The 19,505-nt window shown below is 33.6% G+C and overlaps 1 protein-coding gene and 1 long non-coding RNA gene across 2 annotated transcripts in view; one reads left to right on the top strand and one right to left on the bottom strand.

Annotated features, from left to right (window-relative positions):
* The window catches only part of LOC128280831 (uncharacterized), a 36,033-nt gene extending 24,241 nt beyond the window's left edge, over positions 1-11,792 (top strand). The window contains exons 2-3 of the long non-coding RNA XR_008271013.1: positions 2,940-3,023; positions 11,602-11,792. This is a non-coding gene — a long non-coding RNA (uncharacterized LOC128280831). The remainder of the gene's footprint in view (positions 1-2,939; positions 3,024-11,601) is intronic.
* A 5,558-nt stretch (positions 11,793-17,350) lies between these two features.
* LOC108482470 (syntaxin-121-like) lies at positions 17,351-19,085 on the bottom strand. The gene is made up of 2 exons (XM_053019359.1): positions 18,248-19,085; positions 17,351-17,874 (listed from the first exon to the last, which is right to left on the bottom strand). The coding sequence occupies exons 1-2, from the start codon at positions 18,810-18,812 to the stop codon at positions 17,519-17,521; spliced, it is 921 nt and encodes a 306-aa protein (XP_052875319.1). The 5' UTR covers positions 18,813-19,085; the 3' UTR covers positions 17,351-17,518.
* Positions 19,086-19,505: the final 420 nt, after the last annotated feature.

Here is a 19,505-nt window from a genome sequence, read left to right as displayed (position 1 = left end):
GAAACTGTTAGATGTTATAAAAGTTTCCATTGACGAATGAAGTTATTTCTTAAAGATTATGGTGAAATATGAAGCTTTGTTGATAGATTAGATTGTTTTGAAAAGTGATTTTTAATGAATTTTAATATTTAGGGACTAAATTGATTAAATGATAAATTGCTTGTACTTGAGGTGAAATTATTGTAAATAGGGGTTGATATAAAGCTATAAAACATTGGTCTATCATGGGTGTTAAGGAAAAATGAGTAATTTGCATGATTAGGGCCTAGAGATTGAATTGAATAAAAATGAAAAGTTGAGGGGTAATTAGGTAATTTTCCAAAAAAGATCAAATTGTATTGTTATTTTAATTAATTGAATGAAATTATTATTTTAGATTAAGAATGCCACGATAATCGTGGAAAAGAGAAAAATGTGGAGTACCCCTTGTACTTTGGAATTTTCTCCAAATCAGTCTTGCAAGCTCGTACATTTATATAATGTTGTATACTGAATGGAGATAAAACGAGCCAATAACAAGTTCTACTGTTATACTGAATGAAGCTCAAGGGAGCGAATTCTTTTGTTATACTAAATGAAGCTCAAACGAACAAATTCCACTGTTATATTGAATGAAGCTCAAACGAGCAATTTCTACTGTTATACTGAATGAAGCTCAAATGAGAAAAATCTATGGATATACGGATATAAAGTTCAATCAAGCAATGTCCAGTGAGTATACTGAACTACTGAATTGGTTACTAATTACTGCTATAGGTTGAGTGTAACAACCTAAATCCGGCCTAAATGTTATGGTCAAATCTGACGATGTCTCATGGTAATGCTTTTTGAAAAGTATGTCGTTACGAAATCCCCTTTTTCATTTAACCCTTTTTCATTATCTTATGTTAATTTCAAATTATGCCGTTCGTTTTCAAAACATTAACCATTTGCAAATTGGTATTCAATTTCCAAACATTTTTCATTGCAGAAGCTTCTAAACAGTTTGCGTGTTCGTAGTATTTTGATAAAACACCAATTTCATTTGAAAAACCGAGTTTTACCTATCACTAGCAGATTTAAGTCATAAAACCTTATAAATCCAAATTTAAACCAAAATCCGTAAAGGTCATAATTATAGCAACATACCTCTAAATAAAAGTAAAATCATGAATATGTAATAAATAGTGTAACAGAAGTCGTGCGGCCACTACTAAGTCCTCCGCTGCACCAACCCGACTATATCTGAGGATTACCTTTACAGATTAAATAGAAGGGGTGAGTTTACGTAAACTCAGTGTCTAATCCCTATAAAAATGAACAGATAGTAGCCAAATAATCTCAGTCTGGGCTTAAGCCTTTTTCGGTATCAGTATCAGACCAGTTTGGGCCTTAGCCCATCTCAGTACAAAAATGGTCATGCCATAGGGCTTCAGCCCCTCACAGTATCAATAGTAGTAACAGATATGCAGTCACAAAATCCTACCCATCCAGCCTCTACACACGATCTCCGTCCAATCCTACACTCCATGTGCGGATATAATCGACCCACCCATCCCTACACTCCATGTGACAGCCCAAAATTGACCCTAGTCGGGAAGTGGTTTCGGGACCGTTAAACCGAGTCACCGAAATGTTTGAGCGTAAATTTATTGTCTATAATATGTATTTATGAATGTGTAAAAATTTCAAGCTTCGATTTAGTCGATTGCATGTGAATTCAGTTATTAGGACTTGTGTGACACTTTTGAAATGTGATAGGCTAATCTATAAGGACCTAATAGTGCATGTAATCAAAGGGAGGACTTGCATGTCAAATTTCCCCCTAATAGCTAGTGGTAGGCCATGACAAGGATTACGGGCAAAAACATGTCATAAAACATGTTGTGACAATGGTGTATGTAAGAAAAAATAAAATAATGAGCATGGGAATTGAATAATGAAAAGGAAGAAAAAAAAAGAGAATGGTGAGTGTTTCCCCCTTGCCGTGAGTTGAAGAAAAGAAAAAAAATTTGTTCATCCTTCTCATTCTCTCTTGGCGAAAATTCTAAGGAAGAAGGAGGAGTTTTTGCTTCATGTTTGGTTTGGAAGAGGATTAGGAAGAGGTTTGGCCATACTTGTATCAAGATTAAGGTATGTTTGATGTTGTGCCATGAGATTCATGCATGTTTTGGTTGCTAACTTGATGTTCTTATTAGCCATGGTTCAAATCCTTGCTATGTCATGGGGATGGTATTCAGCCAAGGTGGATGTTGTGTTAATGCCATTGCATGTTAAATATGAAGCTTGCTAATGATACATGTGATGGTGGATTGATGGCTCTTGGACTTTCTTTTTAGCATTTTTGAGTGAGACATTAAGTTCTTTGTTTAACCATGACCAAAATCGAAATGGTATGGTGTTGTGATGTATTCGGCCATGGTATATCCATAAGTATAATTTATGCTTATTGCATGGTAGGTAAGATTTGTGTTTTGGATTTATGTTCATGTTTAGTTATAATCAACTTTGAGATTTGGCTCTAGCATATATATATATATATGTTTGCACATGATGTATTGGTATGACATATATACTATCTCAAGGTATATATTTACATATGATGATGTTTGGTTATGAAGTAAATGATCGATCGTATTGAGTTACAATATGGAATCGTTAGTGAGTAAAATGTATGCCGTTTATGTGTGGTATTAAGTGTATAATTGGCCTCAACATGGACATGCATATTCGCCACATGAGGGGATTGGTGTGCATGCATTCGGTTAGAGGCAAGCATATTGATGCCTATTCTTGGCTTAGAAAATTCGGCTAAGGAGAGTACTAACTAATGTGTTGAGTTTGATTCATGATTTCCGTACATATGTGACTTTAATGTCTAATGAAAATATGTGGGCTAAGTACCTTGAATTCCTCTTTCGATGCTCAAATGATTAAATCAATTTATTTGTTAAATTAAGCTCAAGAGCAAAGGGGAGCTAAATCCGATAAAGGGAAGGAAAAAGTGGTCGAATAGCCATCGGAATCATTCGACAACATCCGAGGTAAGTTCTTGAGTAATAGAGCTTAAATTATGATTTGATTAGATCATGTCACAAGTAAATCGAAATCATGCTCTTTGTGTGTGGATATTGAACCGAAATGTGCAAGAGTGATAAGTGTATTGTATTTGAGTTTTGCTAATGAAAATGAAATACTAATGTGTCATGATTTAGTGTTAAATGTGCATGTTTATTCGAATGGTGTCCGGGCTAAGTCCCGAAGGCTTTTGTGCTAAGTGACTAAATCCGGGTCAATTCCCGAAGGCATTCGTGCGAGTTACCAAAATCGGGTTAAGTCCCGAAGGCATTCGTGCGAGTTACTAAATCCGGGCTAATTCCCGAAGGCAATTGTGCGAATCACTATAACCGGGCTATGTCCCGAAGACAATCGAGCGAATCACTATAACCGGGCTATGTATATATGTATGGTTTCATGATGTGACTATGGACTAGAATGGAAGTGTTGGGCAAATGATCAGCCATTGGAATGGCTAAATATGATTATATGTGGACCTATGTATGACAAAACTCTAGTTGGTCCATGGAAACCACGAAATAGGTAAAGTTTACCTTGAAAACAGATGCTGACAGTAGAAGTGGTGTGGATTTGAAAAATCACTAAAATTTGTAGAAATGGAATTAAATGGGGAATAAATTATGTAAATGAACCTTGATGAATCTACTTTCATATGGAAGAAACGAAACGGTCATATGAGTTATATGTTAAGAGATATTAAAGTTCTCGTGGAACAGGGCCAGAACGGTTTCTGGATCCCCTGTTCTGACTTTGGAAATTCACTATAAATTAACAAGAGATAATTAGGAGTCATTCCATATATGTATAGATTCCTCTTTCAGTCTAGTTTCTATAGAAACAAACAGAATCAGTATTGAAGCCCTGTACAGGGAGATATCCAAGTCGTGATACGCAAAGGTCAGAGTAGTCAATCCCTATAACAGGGGAGACTTTAACTAATAAAATGTACTAATTGGCCTGACAAAAAATTCTATAAAAAAATATGTAGATGGACATATGAGTCTAGTTTCAGGGAAAAATTACGAAACTGATTTCGAGCTTTGAAACTCAAGATATGATTTTTAAGGCGACAGTGATGCAAGATAACCAAACTTGTCTGGAAATTTTTAAATGGATTTGTGAAAATAATTAAGTTAAGTCTGTGTGCACCTTGTGTTCGACTCTGGTAACGGACTCGGGTACGGGGTGTTACACTCCAAGTAGCACCTAATACAATATTAGGCAGTAGTTTGCAGCTGTGCTGCCAGTAAATTAGGTTTGAACCTTTTAGTACACTTCCTTCAAACAATATCAACCCCCAACCCAATGCAATGCAATATATATAGATATGACATGCTATAACATAATATCATGAATGTAATTAGGGCATACAGTATCAAATTAGTGGGACATCATCATACTTTTTCCATATTAGTCATACAATCATTTTAGTCAATTAGGGGTCTAGGTAATGCTTACTGACCCTATAGTAGGTCTACAGTAGACTCAGGTGACCCGTGCAACCTTAGCAATCTAACAGTGAAAATAGGCCCACAAGCCCATGTTGTTTGCCCGTGTGACCTACACGGTTCAAAAATGGCCTTTGCTGCCCATGTATCACACACGGCCAGCCTCGTCGATCACACCGCCTACCATACGGGTGGCCACATGCACATGTGGCATCGACAGCCTGACTTTCTGGTTTTTTGTCGATTTTCAATTTTAGAGTTGTGTTTGCACATCTGTTATGGTTTTGCAGCAAACACTTCTGAGCTCAGTAGTTCCTAAAATTGATCATTCACATTAATTATTATTCTTAACTCACGAAAGCACAACATCGCAAAACCGAATATACTTCCATCTCAAACGCATGATATCTACCTTGACACTCCAAACGAATATGCTAAATCACCATAGAAGAGAGGCCTCAATCAAAATGATTCCTTGCTGTCAAGACAATATTAACATCCAATTAGCATTTTAATTAGGCACAAATCAAAGTGTCGAAGTTTCACTTACCAAAATAGCGATGAGGACCGAACCACGAGAACAATCAATGACAAAAAAATGGAATGACAAAGTGAAAGAGACAGGAATCGATAATATGAAGGGGAAGGGACAAAAAGAAAATGAATCGACCTAAGAATCAACAATTTAGTAGCAACCAACAGGAACATAAATGAGGTGACAACAAGAAGAAGAAAAAAGATGGGTAGGGAAGTGTGCAAAGCCGAAAAAAATAAAAAGAAGTAGCAAAAATTCACAAGCAATATTTGGTAGAAGAAGAAGAACAGTTGATAGAAAATTGGGAGGAAACAAAAGCTAAAGCCGAATTTTGGGAAAGGAACCAGTTTCGGCACAACTACTGATTACTTCCCTTGATCCACTCCTCAAAACTCTCCTACTATCCTACCACAAATCGTCCATTTTCCCACTACACTTCAAACTCCTTATTTTCTTCCATCAATCCCACAACTACAAAAATTCCTCTCATTATCCTCCTAAAAATTGGCCCCAACATCCTCACACCCCTCAAACACTTAGAATTTCGGTCAAACTAAAACACTCACGGCAGAAGCAGTAAAGATAAATCCTATTTACACAAGCAGGAGTTTGAACTTTAGACCTTCTGCTCCTTTGCTCCCCACTTAACCACCAGACCAGTAAGCCTATTCTGTTAGCATTTTACAAACAATCAAAAATAAGCCTATTGAATCCAGTTAAGGCTTTAATCATCAAAATGCCAAAATTTTCCCAAGTCCAGGCTTGAACTTGAGACCTCACACACACACCCAGAACACTTAACTATGAAGCAGATACACAGTTGTGTCACAAATTCACAAAAAAAAATATAAAATTTTGGGGCGTTACGTTGCGTATAATGGAATTCGCTATGTTTAATATTAGCTAATTCTATGTTCAATCGGAAAAGTTTATTAAACTATAAAATGGACTTACTAAGCTTTAGTTAATCTTACCTGTGTTTGGTTCATTTTATAGATTACATTTTGAAGGCTAAAAGATCGGGTCAACGTTAGAATTCACACTATCCGGGAACCTTGGTAGACTTTGATTCTTGGTTTTGGTATATGACATGTATTAGGAACCCTGTGTATAATTTGTGTCAATTACTTAGTTTGAGTAAAATGCTATGTTATATGTATTTTTGAATGACTTGTGAGAATCTACATGTTACTAGAATATGACTTATTGGTTAAAAGTATAAAATGCTATGTTATGTGGTAATTCAAAGCTTGTAATATAATGGTTATTATGGTAGGCCTAGATAATGTGCTTGAATTTTCATATTAGTAATGAAATGAGATGAAATGTATTAAGGTGTCAATGATGACATAATGGTTGATATATTGGTTGAGTTGGTTTTTAGCCTACGAAATTGTATAAGTGAATGTGTTTAGGTACCTAAGCAAAAAAGGGTGTAATTGAGCATGAAATTGGTCATTTTTGGGCTCACACGGCCTGTTACACGGCCGTGTGAAGCAAACGAGCAACCCATACGGGCGTGTGCCAAGAGTGTGTGTAAAAACATTATAGGTGCAGTTTCCACACAGGCAGACACACGGCCTACGACACAGCTATGTGATGCAAATCAAAGAGTTATACGACCTAAACACACGGGTGTGTGAGGTCGAACACGGGCATGTAGGATAACCACACAGCCATATTGGAACCACAAGGGTTGGGCTTTGTCACACGTCCTGGACACACGGCCGTGTGACCCCTGACTTGAAATTTTTTAATTTCTTCCTAAATGTTTTAAATTGTTTCGAATTGGTCCCTGAATGTTCGTAACTTATTTCTAAAGCTTCGAAAGCTTAATTTAAGATCCAAAATTGAATGGTCTCTTTCATATTGAATATTAATTGTAATCATGAAATTGAATTGATTATTGAATGCTAAACCTTATTAAATGTTCCAACTTGACTGGTAACATTTTGTATCCTATTCTGGCAACGGAATCAGGATATGGGTATTACATGTCGGATATACAGTAAGTTGCTGCTAGACTAAATCTATTGTAGGAAAAATAAAGATGAGCACCAAAAGTTTATTCAATGAGTACAAGCTCTGATTTAAGTCTTACTCACTCTCTAAGAAGCAACCTCATGCCTATACTCAAACTAAATAACTCTACTAAGTTTTCCCCTTGAAAGCTTAGATGTAACTTACTAATTCAACTTATTCTACTTACAATATTTGCACTTAATAAAATAATTCTTTTATGAACAAATGAAGTGCTCTCTCAAATTATATCCTTAGCCTAAACAAGTTGTGCATATATAGACATTAATTAAGTCTTGTTATATTACAATTACTCATTCCACTAAAATAGCTATACAAAATGGCCTTCTATTTATCTTCACAATAGTAGTGATCTTTTTAGTATCAAACTCTTTTCAAGATCCAATCTTTTATATAAGAGAACTTGGATTGGATTGAAAGTTTTCAATTTAGCCTTTACTTAGATTGATTCTTGCACATTCAATCATTACAAATGGGTTGCTAATCCTCTTCAAGATTCAACAATTAAAGATTCAAAAACCATTAGTAAAAAAGTATGTCATTCTATAAAAGGCGATTGATAAATCTAACACTAATAAAATCAAATTTTGTAAACCCAAAATTGAACCTAATTTTTATTTTTATTTTCTTATGTTGGGGACAAACTCGATTAAGCAATGAACAAGTAAAATAACAAAGAAATTAAAAAGATTGAATACAAATATTTTACATGGAAAAACCTCTTCGAAGAAGATAAAAAACCACAGGCAAAGATAATTTCACTAACATAGCAAAAACTAAAAGTACAAAAAGATTGAGATAAAACTAAAACTTGAAACCCGAAATAAGAACCCTCAAAATATAAACACAAAATTCTCTAAAAGCTTGTAAAAGCTAATACCTAAATGTGTTATGGGTTCTTTTCCTAGGGTGGAAAAAGGGCCTTTTTATAGGCTAAATTTGTAGGTAAACTAATATTAAAATAACCTACACTAATTAGAGTTTAAGTGGGAAAACAAAGACAGAGTTTAACTAGGAGAAGAAAAGCCAAAAAATATGAGGCATAACTTTATAAATCTTTACCTTCACTCATATTTCCACAACGCCTTCTTTGTTAAAGCTCGCCATAGGCTTATCTCGAACTATGCAGGATATTCACTAAGTCGAAGTTATGCTTAGAAGCTAGAAGACTTCTAGTCTTCGACTTGTGCACTGTAAAATCAAAACTGACCCAGGTCTGATTTTTACGAACGCAGTGCCCTACCTTTCAAAACCTGCATCCAAAAGAAAAACTCTCTTATACGAAATGATCATATCATTTTCCCTCCTATGACCAAGTTGTCTCTGCTTCAAATGAGTCGATTTTGACCCCCGATGTCCTGTTTCACCGGTCACCGTTGATCCTTCCTGAACATAAAAATTATCAGTCTTTTTACCTTTCATCAAAACAAGAGTCCCACGGGATAACTTAATTTCGCTTGACTCAATGTTAATTCTACAGCTCTTCAACTCTAAATTTCCCAAAGAGATGAGATTTTTCTTTAAGTCAGGCATATGCTTGGCCTCTGACAGTGTTCTGATTGTCCCATCGTGCATCCTGATCTATGAACAGTACCAATACTGGTTATTTTATTGGGTGATCATTCCCCATGTGCACCAATCACCTTCATCTGAATTGTATATGGAGAATTAGTCCTTGTTGAGACATATATGGAAAGAACACCTCGAATCCAGGACCTACTTGGATGTAAGCTTCTAGCTTTCACTTGTTGACACCAAGAAGAAATGATCATCCTTGTCATTGGTCAAATTAGCACCAACTAAATCTTCCTCGTTGCCCTTAGCAGCCCTTTTAATTCGTAATTTGTAACAATTTGCCTTAACATGACCTAACTTCTTACAATAGCGACATCTCTTATCTTGCTTCCTTAATGCTACCAAAACCGAGGCTTGCCTATCTCACTTACTATCCGAACCAAACTCATTGTCAAGTTTTTATTTGTTTAATAGATGACCCTATATATCCTCGAATGAGAGATTATCTCTACCATAAATCAGGATTTCATTGAAAGACTTGTATAAATGGGGTAAAAAGCACAAGAATTGTAACGCCCCAATTTTCAGGAATTCTGTGAATGTTGGCATAGGTTTAATTATGTTAGTGGGCCTCTAGAAGGCCCAAGCTTAAGATAGAACCCGACAATTTTAGTTAATTTTTTTTGTTCCATAAGAAAAAGGGGGTGAAATTATGAAATAGGACCTATGTGAAAATGTTTGAAAATGCTATAGGCTAAATTGAAGTGGCCAAATAAATAGGAGTGCAAAATAGGAGGATTTGCATGACAAACCTCCCATTTTACATGAAGTGGCCAGCCATCATGTTGTTGTAGACAATATGAGCACTTGATATCCATAATTCATGGTACAAATTGATAATGGGTTAGGTAAATGTTCCATGATAATGGATTAGGTAAATATTCCATGATAATGGGTTAGGTAAATGTTCCATGATAATGGTTTAGTTAAATGTTCCATGATGGGCATTTCATGTCTTTTGTATTAAAGAATTAAATTGATGAAATATGAAATTTTATTAAAAGAAAAAGGGGTGAAAAGAACAAAGTTTTGTCCATCTTTGTTCATCATAGCCGAAAGTTAGAGAAGAGAAAGGAGAGGAGAAAGCTCTTGAATGTTCGGTCACTTGAGGAAGAAAATTGAAGGTAAGTTCATGGTAGTTTGCTTCTATCTTGATGTTCATGAGTTCTTCTTGATTTTACCTTAACTCTTGAAGCATATTTTGGTTTTTAGTTGTGTTGTGGGCATTTAGTCATGAATTAAAATGAAGAAAATGGTTGTTGTTTCATGTTCTTTTGATGAAAAATGGAAGATAGGTGAAGTTGAGCCAAACAAATGAGCATGCATGTGCCTTAGATGCTAAGGGGAAAAATCGGCTAACATGTTATGCTTTAAAATGATGAAATGGAGATTATAATTAAGTAAAATCATAGATATGTGATGATTGGTTGGTGATATACATGTTTAAATAACAAGCATGCAAGTTAGGTGTGAAAGAGTGATTTGGTAATAAATTTGCTTGGGACAGCAGCAGTAACTTGACTTTGGAAAATCACCATAAATTGTGAGAGATGAGTTAGAAGGTGAATAAATTATGTAATTAAAGCTTACTGAGTCTAGTTTCAAATGAAATAAACGAGAACATATTTTGAATTCTGTACAGCGAGAAATTTGATTCGTAATGAAGAGTGGTTAGATTAGTCAAACAGTGAAACATGGGAAACTTTAAGAAAACTCTAGTATTGATTGGCCAAACCAAAAATTCTGAAAATTTTATGGATATAATATATATGAGTCTATTTTCAGGGAAAGTTAACGGCACTTGATTTGGAGTTTCGTAGCTCCAGTTATAAATGATTTAGTAATTGTTTCTCAGGAAGACAGCTTGCAGTGAAATTATGATTATGTGGTAAACATTGACAAAAATTTGTTAATGAGTTGCTTATTGATTTCTTATAAGCTTACTATGATCTGTAGGTGTGGTTGGCGAATATTGTAAGGGGTTAATCGTAGTTCGTATTTGAATAGTTAGATTAATGTGTTAGTAATCCAATTGTAGGCGCTTCGTGTGTGGATCTCAATCGAGATATCGTTGCAAACAGTGTGTAACTAACACCCTCTTTCTTAGTCTAGATCGGCAAAAGTCGAAAAGCAAATGCCAAAACCGGTATTTTGTAGATTTGCGAGTGTGCGAATGCTCGTGAGGTAAATCGATTAATGTTTTGGTAAGCTGCAATGTTTGGACCGCAAAGTGCATGATTTACGTGCCTCGATATTTTTGGGCTTAATGGGCCAAAATCGGAATGATGGGCCAACAGCCCAATTCGGTAAGAACCCTCGGTAGTGATTACATTAGTACGTGAAAGGTAGGAATATGCATGAAAAACCCTAAAATAGATAAATTACTGAAATACCTTTAAAAGTGGAAAATTTATAGTTTTACCCCTAGGAGATAAATTACCAAATACCCCTAGGGTTAAATTGACCTAAATACATGTTTGATCGTTGTTATTTACGCATGCCATGTTGTTATTATCGATGCATGAGATGGGATATTGACGAGGAAAAAGTGGCTTGTCCACGTCTTGGAGGCTTTGCCTCAATTCTTTGATAAGCTGAGCGGCAGAAAGTACAATCGTGGAGTGTTAAATTTGGGTGGGTTGAGCTATTCCCCACATGGAGTGTATGGTGGTACGGGTGGAGTGTAGTGGTTGGTGGGTTGAGTAGTCTCCCAAATGGGCTTGCATATGTTCTTGATGTTGTATGTATTTTGAAATGGGCCTATGGGCCATCACATTATCTGAATAAGGGCTAAGGCCCGGTTTATTATGTCTGAAAAGGGCTCGCCCAATATCATTGTTACTGAATGGGCTTAGGCCCAATGGGCTTAAGCGACTTGGGCTTTGAATGGGTTTTCCTTACACACGAGTTTCCCCAAACTCACCCCTTTTATTTTCATCCACGCAGGAAATCCCCAACTATAGTGGGTTTGGAGCTGTGAGGGAATTCAGAGTGGCCACCTATTCTGAAAGTTTGGTTTTCTTCTGGTGAACTGGACATCCTATTATTTACGTTAAGGTTTGGGTTTTTAAATGTAATAAGGCCGTTTAATTATTTTTGATGGTTTTAATATGTGTTACTAAGATAGGTATTACTTATTTTAACTGTTGAAATTGGATAGCTTTAGGGCGCGTTTTCAAAAACTACAATTGATTTCAAAATAATACGACAACAAGCAAAGCTTCCGCAATGAAAGTATTTTCCAAAATTAATCACTTTTCCTAAAAATGACTTAATCAAAATCGGTTTTCTAGAAATATCCATGACGTTAAGGTGTGGCAATGGCGGTATGCATGTCTAGGATTGGATCCGAAGGGAGCTTGGTACTAGCGGTCAGATGGACTCACCACCTCTTTTAGGTTTCCTACGGTGCATGACTTCCATTCACTTTAACCTATAATGAAATTATCTTTTAAAACACTAAGTAAGTTTTTTCTGGATCAACAATATAAAATGTTTTGAACGCTTCGATGTGGCATGTCGGATCCGGTCATAACGTCTGGGCCGGGTTTGGGGTGTTACAAGAATAACATAGTTTGATCTTTATTGTCAATATGAACCTCAACATTCTTTAAATCATTTAGAAGAGTAATAAATTGACTTATGTGATCTCTAATGTGCTCACCTTCGTTCATGTGGAACGTGTACAACCATTGTTTCAGCACTAATCAGTTAGTTGGAGATTTAGCCACATAGAGGGTTTCTAACCTTTTCTATACTGTGAATGTCGTTTTCTCCATCAAAACCTCCTGCAACAGATTATTTGTTAAATATAATTGAATCATGGATAGAGCTTTTTTATATAACCTATCTCATTCTAATTTATCCATGTTTGCAGGCTTCTTCTCTATAAGTGTCTTTTCAAAATTGTCCTAAATTAGAATTTCCGTCATCCGAACTTGCCACAGATTGAAATTTGTGATGCCATCGAACTTATCAATATCAAACCTTGTTGATGTCATCTCTAAATGGATTGATTTCAAAAATTGAACTAGCTCTAATACCAATTTGTTAGGGATAAACCAGTTAAACAACAAACAAGTTAAATAACAAAGAAATTGAAAAGATCGAACAAAAAATTTTACGCGAAAAACCTCTCCAAAGAGGATAAAAAACCACAGGTAAAGATAATTTCACTAAAATGAAAAAAAACCAAGAGTACAAAAGGATGAAAATAAAACTAAACGCCAAAACCCAAAATAAGAACCTTCAAAATGTAAACATAAGATTCTCTAAAAGCTTGTAAAAGCTAATTTATTTTTCTAGGATGAAAAAAAGGGTCTATTTATAGGCTAAATTTGTAGGTTAAATAATATTAAAATAACCTATACTACTAACCAGAGTTAAAGTTTAACTGGGAGAAGAAAAGTAAAAAAATACAAGATATAACTCCACATCTTAACCCCACCAATAGCTATGATTTCAAAAATGGATATTTGTGTGCATTTGCATGTCTATTTGTAAAAAACCATAAACTGTTATGAATATTTTATTAAGTGGATGCCCATCGTTATCAAGATAAAGTTTTAATATACTTTAAATTCTAATAGTTATTAGAATTAGATTTCTACTTCTTTTCTACTTTTTATGCCTATAAATAGAGACTCAGATGAAGCATTGTAATCACCCATTTTGATCAATAAAGTACATTCTCTGTTGCTTTCATATTTTCTTTGTTCTTTATTCTCCTTATCTCTCTTTATTTTATAACACGTTATCAGCACGATCTTGCTCAAAGTGATAGTTCCTTTTATCGACGATCAAATTTATCCTCCATGATTTTCAATTTCTTTGATGACAAGATGCAAAGCTTTTACAGAAAGTTTCTTTTATTTAATGTTTCATATCTGATTATTATTTTTCATTCTTCTTTCATTATATGTTATCATTGTTTTGATTAACTCATTTTACTTTTTGTTCTTAAGGATGGTGAAAGATTTGATATCATTATCCATATGAAATCAAGAATATTTTAGAACTCTCTCATACCTTCTAATGATGACGATGATTTTAAAGATCTTCAAGTATATTTTACTATGTTTTATTTATTGTTTATTATAATTGGAAATCATGACAACATGCATAAATAGATTTTGATTTGAAATCTGACGCATGTTTGTGATGGTAATTATGAAATAAAGAATATATTGGGCTGTTTATAAGTCTGTCCTACTAGGTTTGTTGCATTTCCCGAAGCGGATGTAAACATAAAGAAAATAAAAGATATACTAATGAACCACTAAAAGTGGGAACATAGCAATAAATAAGAGAACAATGAGTTCTCAAGATAACTCTTTAAAGGGTAAAAATAACTTATCAATATGTGATATGAAATATTATTGGCCACATATGTGGCGTAGCCCAAATATTTTGTTTCTGTTAATATCCTTTGACGAATTATATGAAACTGTAGTAATGAATTCTATTATTACAAATAGAAAATATTTATCTTATTTGGTACTGAAACAAACCAATATTATTCCAATATTTGGTAGTACCAAATTAGTTGAAAGCTCTAGAAAAGCTATATATTAATACCTTGTGATGGTTAATCCATTGGTTTTAAAAGATTTTCATAATGGATCTCATATGAAGATTGTAAATTAGGAAAATATTATATTTCATATGATTAAAAAAGGGATTGGGTTATTAATTTATAATTTTTGTGATATTCTTTTGTCATCATCTTTATTAAAGGAGTTGTAAGCAAAATATTCGATTGTGAAAGATCTATTTATGAGTAATAGAATATGATAATTCTACCTAAAGTTCATTATGGTTGGATGCACTTGAAGTTGCAAGTTTTTTAAAAAATTGAATATATACTCTAGAGTATTCAAAATAAGTTCTCAATTAAAATTACATGGAAAAATATTACTGATGAGAACTTGCAAGAGAAACTTATGTATGAAAAGTCACTGGTTATGTACCTGTTGTACACCTGGAAAATAAGATCCACTCTCAAAGTTTGATATTAATAGATTTTTGGGCATTTCAAGATTTTGGCATATTCACTGAAGCGAATACTGTATATAATTATTTGGAAATTATATTTATTGACTTAGTGGCATTATAGACTTCACATTGATTTGGACATTTGTAGTAGTAAATGTCACAATATTACTTATATGTAGATACAAAGAAAAAAAAATAATAGTAAAAGTATCAATTTGTCACAATTTATATTGACATTGTTAGTACAATTGAAATGCATGTTAAAGTAAATCAGAAGTTTACTGATACAAATGTATTTACTACTTGGGGTGACCAGTTACCATCTTGGATCATATATGATGCAAAAATTAATTGAGAATTCATATGGACATTCGTTAAAAAAACTAGAAGATTCTTTAATTTAAAGAATTCTCATTTGTTGTTTGTTCTCAATGAAAATTGATTCTTAGAAACTCATTAGCTAAAGTTGAGATTTAATATCTTGCATTTCTGAAATGAATATGGACCTATTCATCCACTATGTGGATGGTTTTGATATTATATGATTTTGGTAGATGCATCTACAAAATAATCACATATATGTTATCAATTTGCAACCTGTCATTTGCAAGATTGCTCATTTAAATGGTTAATTTTAGATTATGCAATTGAAATAATTCATCTTGCTAATGTTGGTGAGTTTACATCTCAAGTTTTCAATGATTATTGCATGTCAATTGGGATAAAAGTTAAACATCCTATAACTCATGTTCACACACAAAATGATTTAGCTGAATTGTTTATCAAATGCCTCCAACTAATAGCTAAACCATTACTTATGAGAACAAAACTTTCTATTTCAGCATGAGATTCATGCTTGTATTGATTTACATGTTGTACGCATCAATCCAATAAATTATAAATACTCCCCATTTTATTTTATTTTTGGTCAAGAGCCAAATGTTTCCTATCTTAAAATTTTTGAATGTACGGTATATGTTCCAACTGCTTCATCACAATGCACAAAGATGGTTCATAATAAGAGATAGGGAATGTATATTTATATGAGTTTCCTTATAATATTTTTGAGCTATTAATTCGAGATTTAATTATGACATGAGTTGTCAGTTTTCCTAACATTAAGGGGAGAGAAATAATAACTTATTATGAGTTGGGGGAGAGTAATTTGAACTAGAAGTTCAATAAGGATAACTCATTACAAGTTAACTATTAGATGTATTTACGAACTTAATAAAAATAACCAAGTGTTATATAGATTGATCGGTTCCAAAGATGAAAAATTCTTTTAGATGGTCATATAGTGGAGGCGGGTGCTCCAGAAGAGACCCAAGACATAACTAATAAGTAAAACTTCAGAAGATATTCAGCCACCTGAAACTGGATTTTAAAATAATGAAAATAAAAGATCTCGATAAGTTATGTCAATTAGAGAAAATGTGGAATCGAATAATAAAAGTGGTCGATAATGATTTTGCATGCAATATTATTATTGAAATAATGAAATAAAAGGAGGATCTTGAATAAATCTATTGAGAAATATAGATATGAAATAAATTGATCAAAATAGAAAGACGCAACTCAAGTACAATTAAATTCGAGGAGTTTTTGGAATCTAAAGGTATAAAGCCAATGAGGGTGCAAATGAAATAGTTTTGCAAAAGTGGAACAAAAATATAAAGTTTTTCGCGAAGTACTGGTATTGATTATGAAAAGATATAATATTCTTTTGTGGTGGATGCAATAACCTTTAGATATATTATTAAATTGACAATTCATAAAAGATTTAACTTGCATCTAATGGCTGTTGTTACAACATTTATAAATCACTATATAGTAAAGTTTATATTAAAATCCTTGAAAGATTTAGAATGCTAGAAGCATATTGAAATTCTTGGGAAATTATTCATTTATATGAATTGAAATAATTTGAACATATGTGGTAAATTTGAGTAGTTGAAGGAGGATTATAAAATGATCCAAGATACCTATTTGTGTTTTTATATAAGAATCATGATTAAAGTTTGTTATGATTATTGTTGAATCTCCTGAAGAGATCAAAATATATTTTCCCAATTTCCCTCACTCGTGACTTTTAAAAGAATGGTAATATAAATGCTTATCAAATACATTCAAATAATCATTTGAAAAACTAGTATTCAAGATTGAATACGTAGAATATGAGAAAATATTTGATGTTTTCATGAGGGGGAGTAAATACGCGTTGCACTATTTTTTCCTTAATCGAGGTTTTGTTCCATTGGATTTTCCTAGTAAGGTTTTTAATAAGGCGGCGTATTATGCGTATTATAGATTGTGTATTCTTTTTCCTTAATTAGGTTTTTATCCCACAGGGTTTTTTCTAATAAGGTTTTAACGATGCATATTATCTATCAATAGACATTCAAAGGGGAGTGTTATGAATATCTTATTAATTGGATATCCATCATGATTAAGATAAAGTTTTAATGTACTTTAAATTCTAATAGTTATTAGAATTAGATTTCTACTTCTTTTATACAACTTATGCCTATAAATAAAAACTCTAATGAAGCATTGTAATCACCCTTTTGATCAATAAAGTACATTCTTTGTTATTTTATATTTTATTTATTCTTTATTCTCCTCATCTCTCTTTATTTTATAAGATAAACTAAATTATAAAATTTATTTATAAACTATCCAGCATAAACCAATGAAACAGTTTATATCTAACATCATAATTTTATATACACACTATTTGTAGCAACCCCGTGAAAACAAGAAAGCGAATTGAAACCAAAAATACTTTAGTTTACACAAAAGAATCGATAATCAAAATGATGTCTCGCCAACAACACTGAAAAGCTGTAGACGGCCACCGCCATTGTTTTTACCAAGGTCTCACGATGACTAACACGATAATCAAGATGATGACGAGTAGGAGTATGATAGCATAACAAGTCCATTTGCGGGTATTTTTCTGATAATTTCTAGCGGTTTGAAGTCGGGTAGCTCCGTCTCTCACGTACGAATTAGCTCGGTTCACTTGCCTCTCGATGTCGTCCAGTTCTTCACCTTGGCTTTGAACCAGCACCGCCATATCCATGAAAACTTGGTGAAGTTCTTTGAGATTCTTCTCCAAGTCCTTAACAGCATCGTGCCTTTCTTGAATCTCGTTTATTGTATCCAAAACTCTTCCCCTCCCTTGTTCTTGAATCGCTTTTTGCATAAATGTCTCACTTTCCCCTTTATAAAATAATAATAATAAAAGACAAGGTTTTCAAAGTTGAATGTTGAAAAATAATTAATTATCGTATTTGAATAACGTACAAAAATAAGCCTTTAAAAATATTATTTTAAAACACAATAAATCAACATTTTTATAATGTTCAAAATTGTCGAGATTTAAAACTTACATTTCTACTTTAAAATTTAAATGCAAAGGACTTAGTTTTATAATAATAATAAAAAAAGGATTAATTCGTTATTTATCGTATGGTATAAATCTATCCATCCAAATTTTAATCAAATAATTATAAATATTTTTACTTTCAAATTTTTAAAACATGACCCATAAAAATGGGTCTTATAGTAAGATAGTTGAATGGATTCAACTGACCTGTTGAAATCAAAAGATCAAGAGTCTGCACATCTGGGTTTTCGCCGGTGACCGTAAAATACCTTCTCTCAACAGTTTCTCTATACTCAGACGATATCTTTTCTCTCAATCTATTAAAGCTTTCCATCGAATCCTTCAACTTCTTCCTCAACCCGTTGACTACCGACGTCCTCGTCCGGTCCGAAGATGACCCCGGTCCACACCCGGGCATGTTCCGGATTGTGTCGCTGGACCGATCAAGTGCTTCGAGCCTGGCCTTAATAAGCTTGGCCTTCTGCAACGCCATGTTTAAGTCGGAATCCATCTTTGCTCTCAATTCCTTCACGGCTTTCGCGTTGTGCAACGTCTTGCTTTGCTCGTGGGAGGAGGAGAGGTCGCCGTTGAGCTTCTCGAGTTCTTTGAGCTCACCGTCGATGGAGTCGACGTCCTTGAAGAACTTGTGGAGGTGGTCAACGCCGTCGCCGGCGGTGGAGGAGGGTTGAGGAGTCATCTGGATTACGTGGTGATCAGGGGAAAATTCTGAGCTTCGGGATCGAGAGAAAGAGCCTGAAAACAGATCGTTCATCGCCGGTTTATCAACTCAAAATATTGAGAAATGAAGGAAAAAATGGCGGAAAAGTGAGGTATATGAAGGGAATTGTTGATTGCTTTTTGGGGTGGGAAAGATGTAAGAGAATTGAAAAGAGAAAGATCTTGGAAAGTGGAAGAAAAGAAAAAGTCAGATTTCATAAGCAGGAAAAAACATTGTAATTTGATTGAGTAAATTGGAATGTTCTTTATACGTAATTGTTGATTTTGGAATTTGATTTTTCTATTTCTTGGTGCTGAATGACTTGGTGGGAACAATAATATTTTAGGACTTTATTATTACTACTACTACTATTATTATTATTATTATTATTATTATTATTATTATTATTATTATTATATACCTTTAAATAAATCCTGCATGCATTAATAAATATTTTTACATAAATCTTTCTTTCACTTATAATAACTTTAATATTGTCTTTCACATCAAGATTTTACCTAGCTCAAATATAACATAATTTAATATTAAATAAATAACGTCTTAACCTAGTGTAATAATCACTCAATTATATCTAAATTAATCATCATTGGGGCGGGTGTAACACCCCAAACCCGGCCTAAAAGTTTGGCTCGAATCTAGCATGTCACATTGAAGTGTTTTTCGAAAACCATGTTTCCATTAAAAACCTTTCTTAATAATTAAAAACTTATACCCTTTTTAAACCTT

This window comes from Gossypium arboreum, chromosome 1 (genome assembly GCF_025698485.1).
Source record: "Gossypium arboreum isolate Shixiya-1 chromosome 1, ASM2569848v2, whole genome shotgun sequence".
Classification (NCBI taxonomy): domain Eukaryota; kingdom Viridiplantae; phylum Streptophyta; class Magnoliopsida; order Malvales; family Malvaceae; genus Gossypium; species Gossypium arboreum.
The sequence above is the reverse complement of the archived record's forward strand: the minus strand, read 5'-3'. Positions and strand labels throughout refer to the sequence as shown.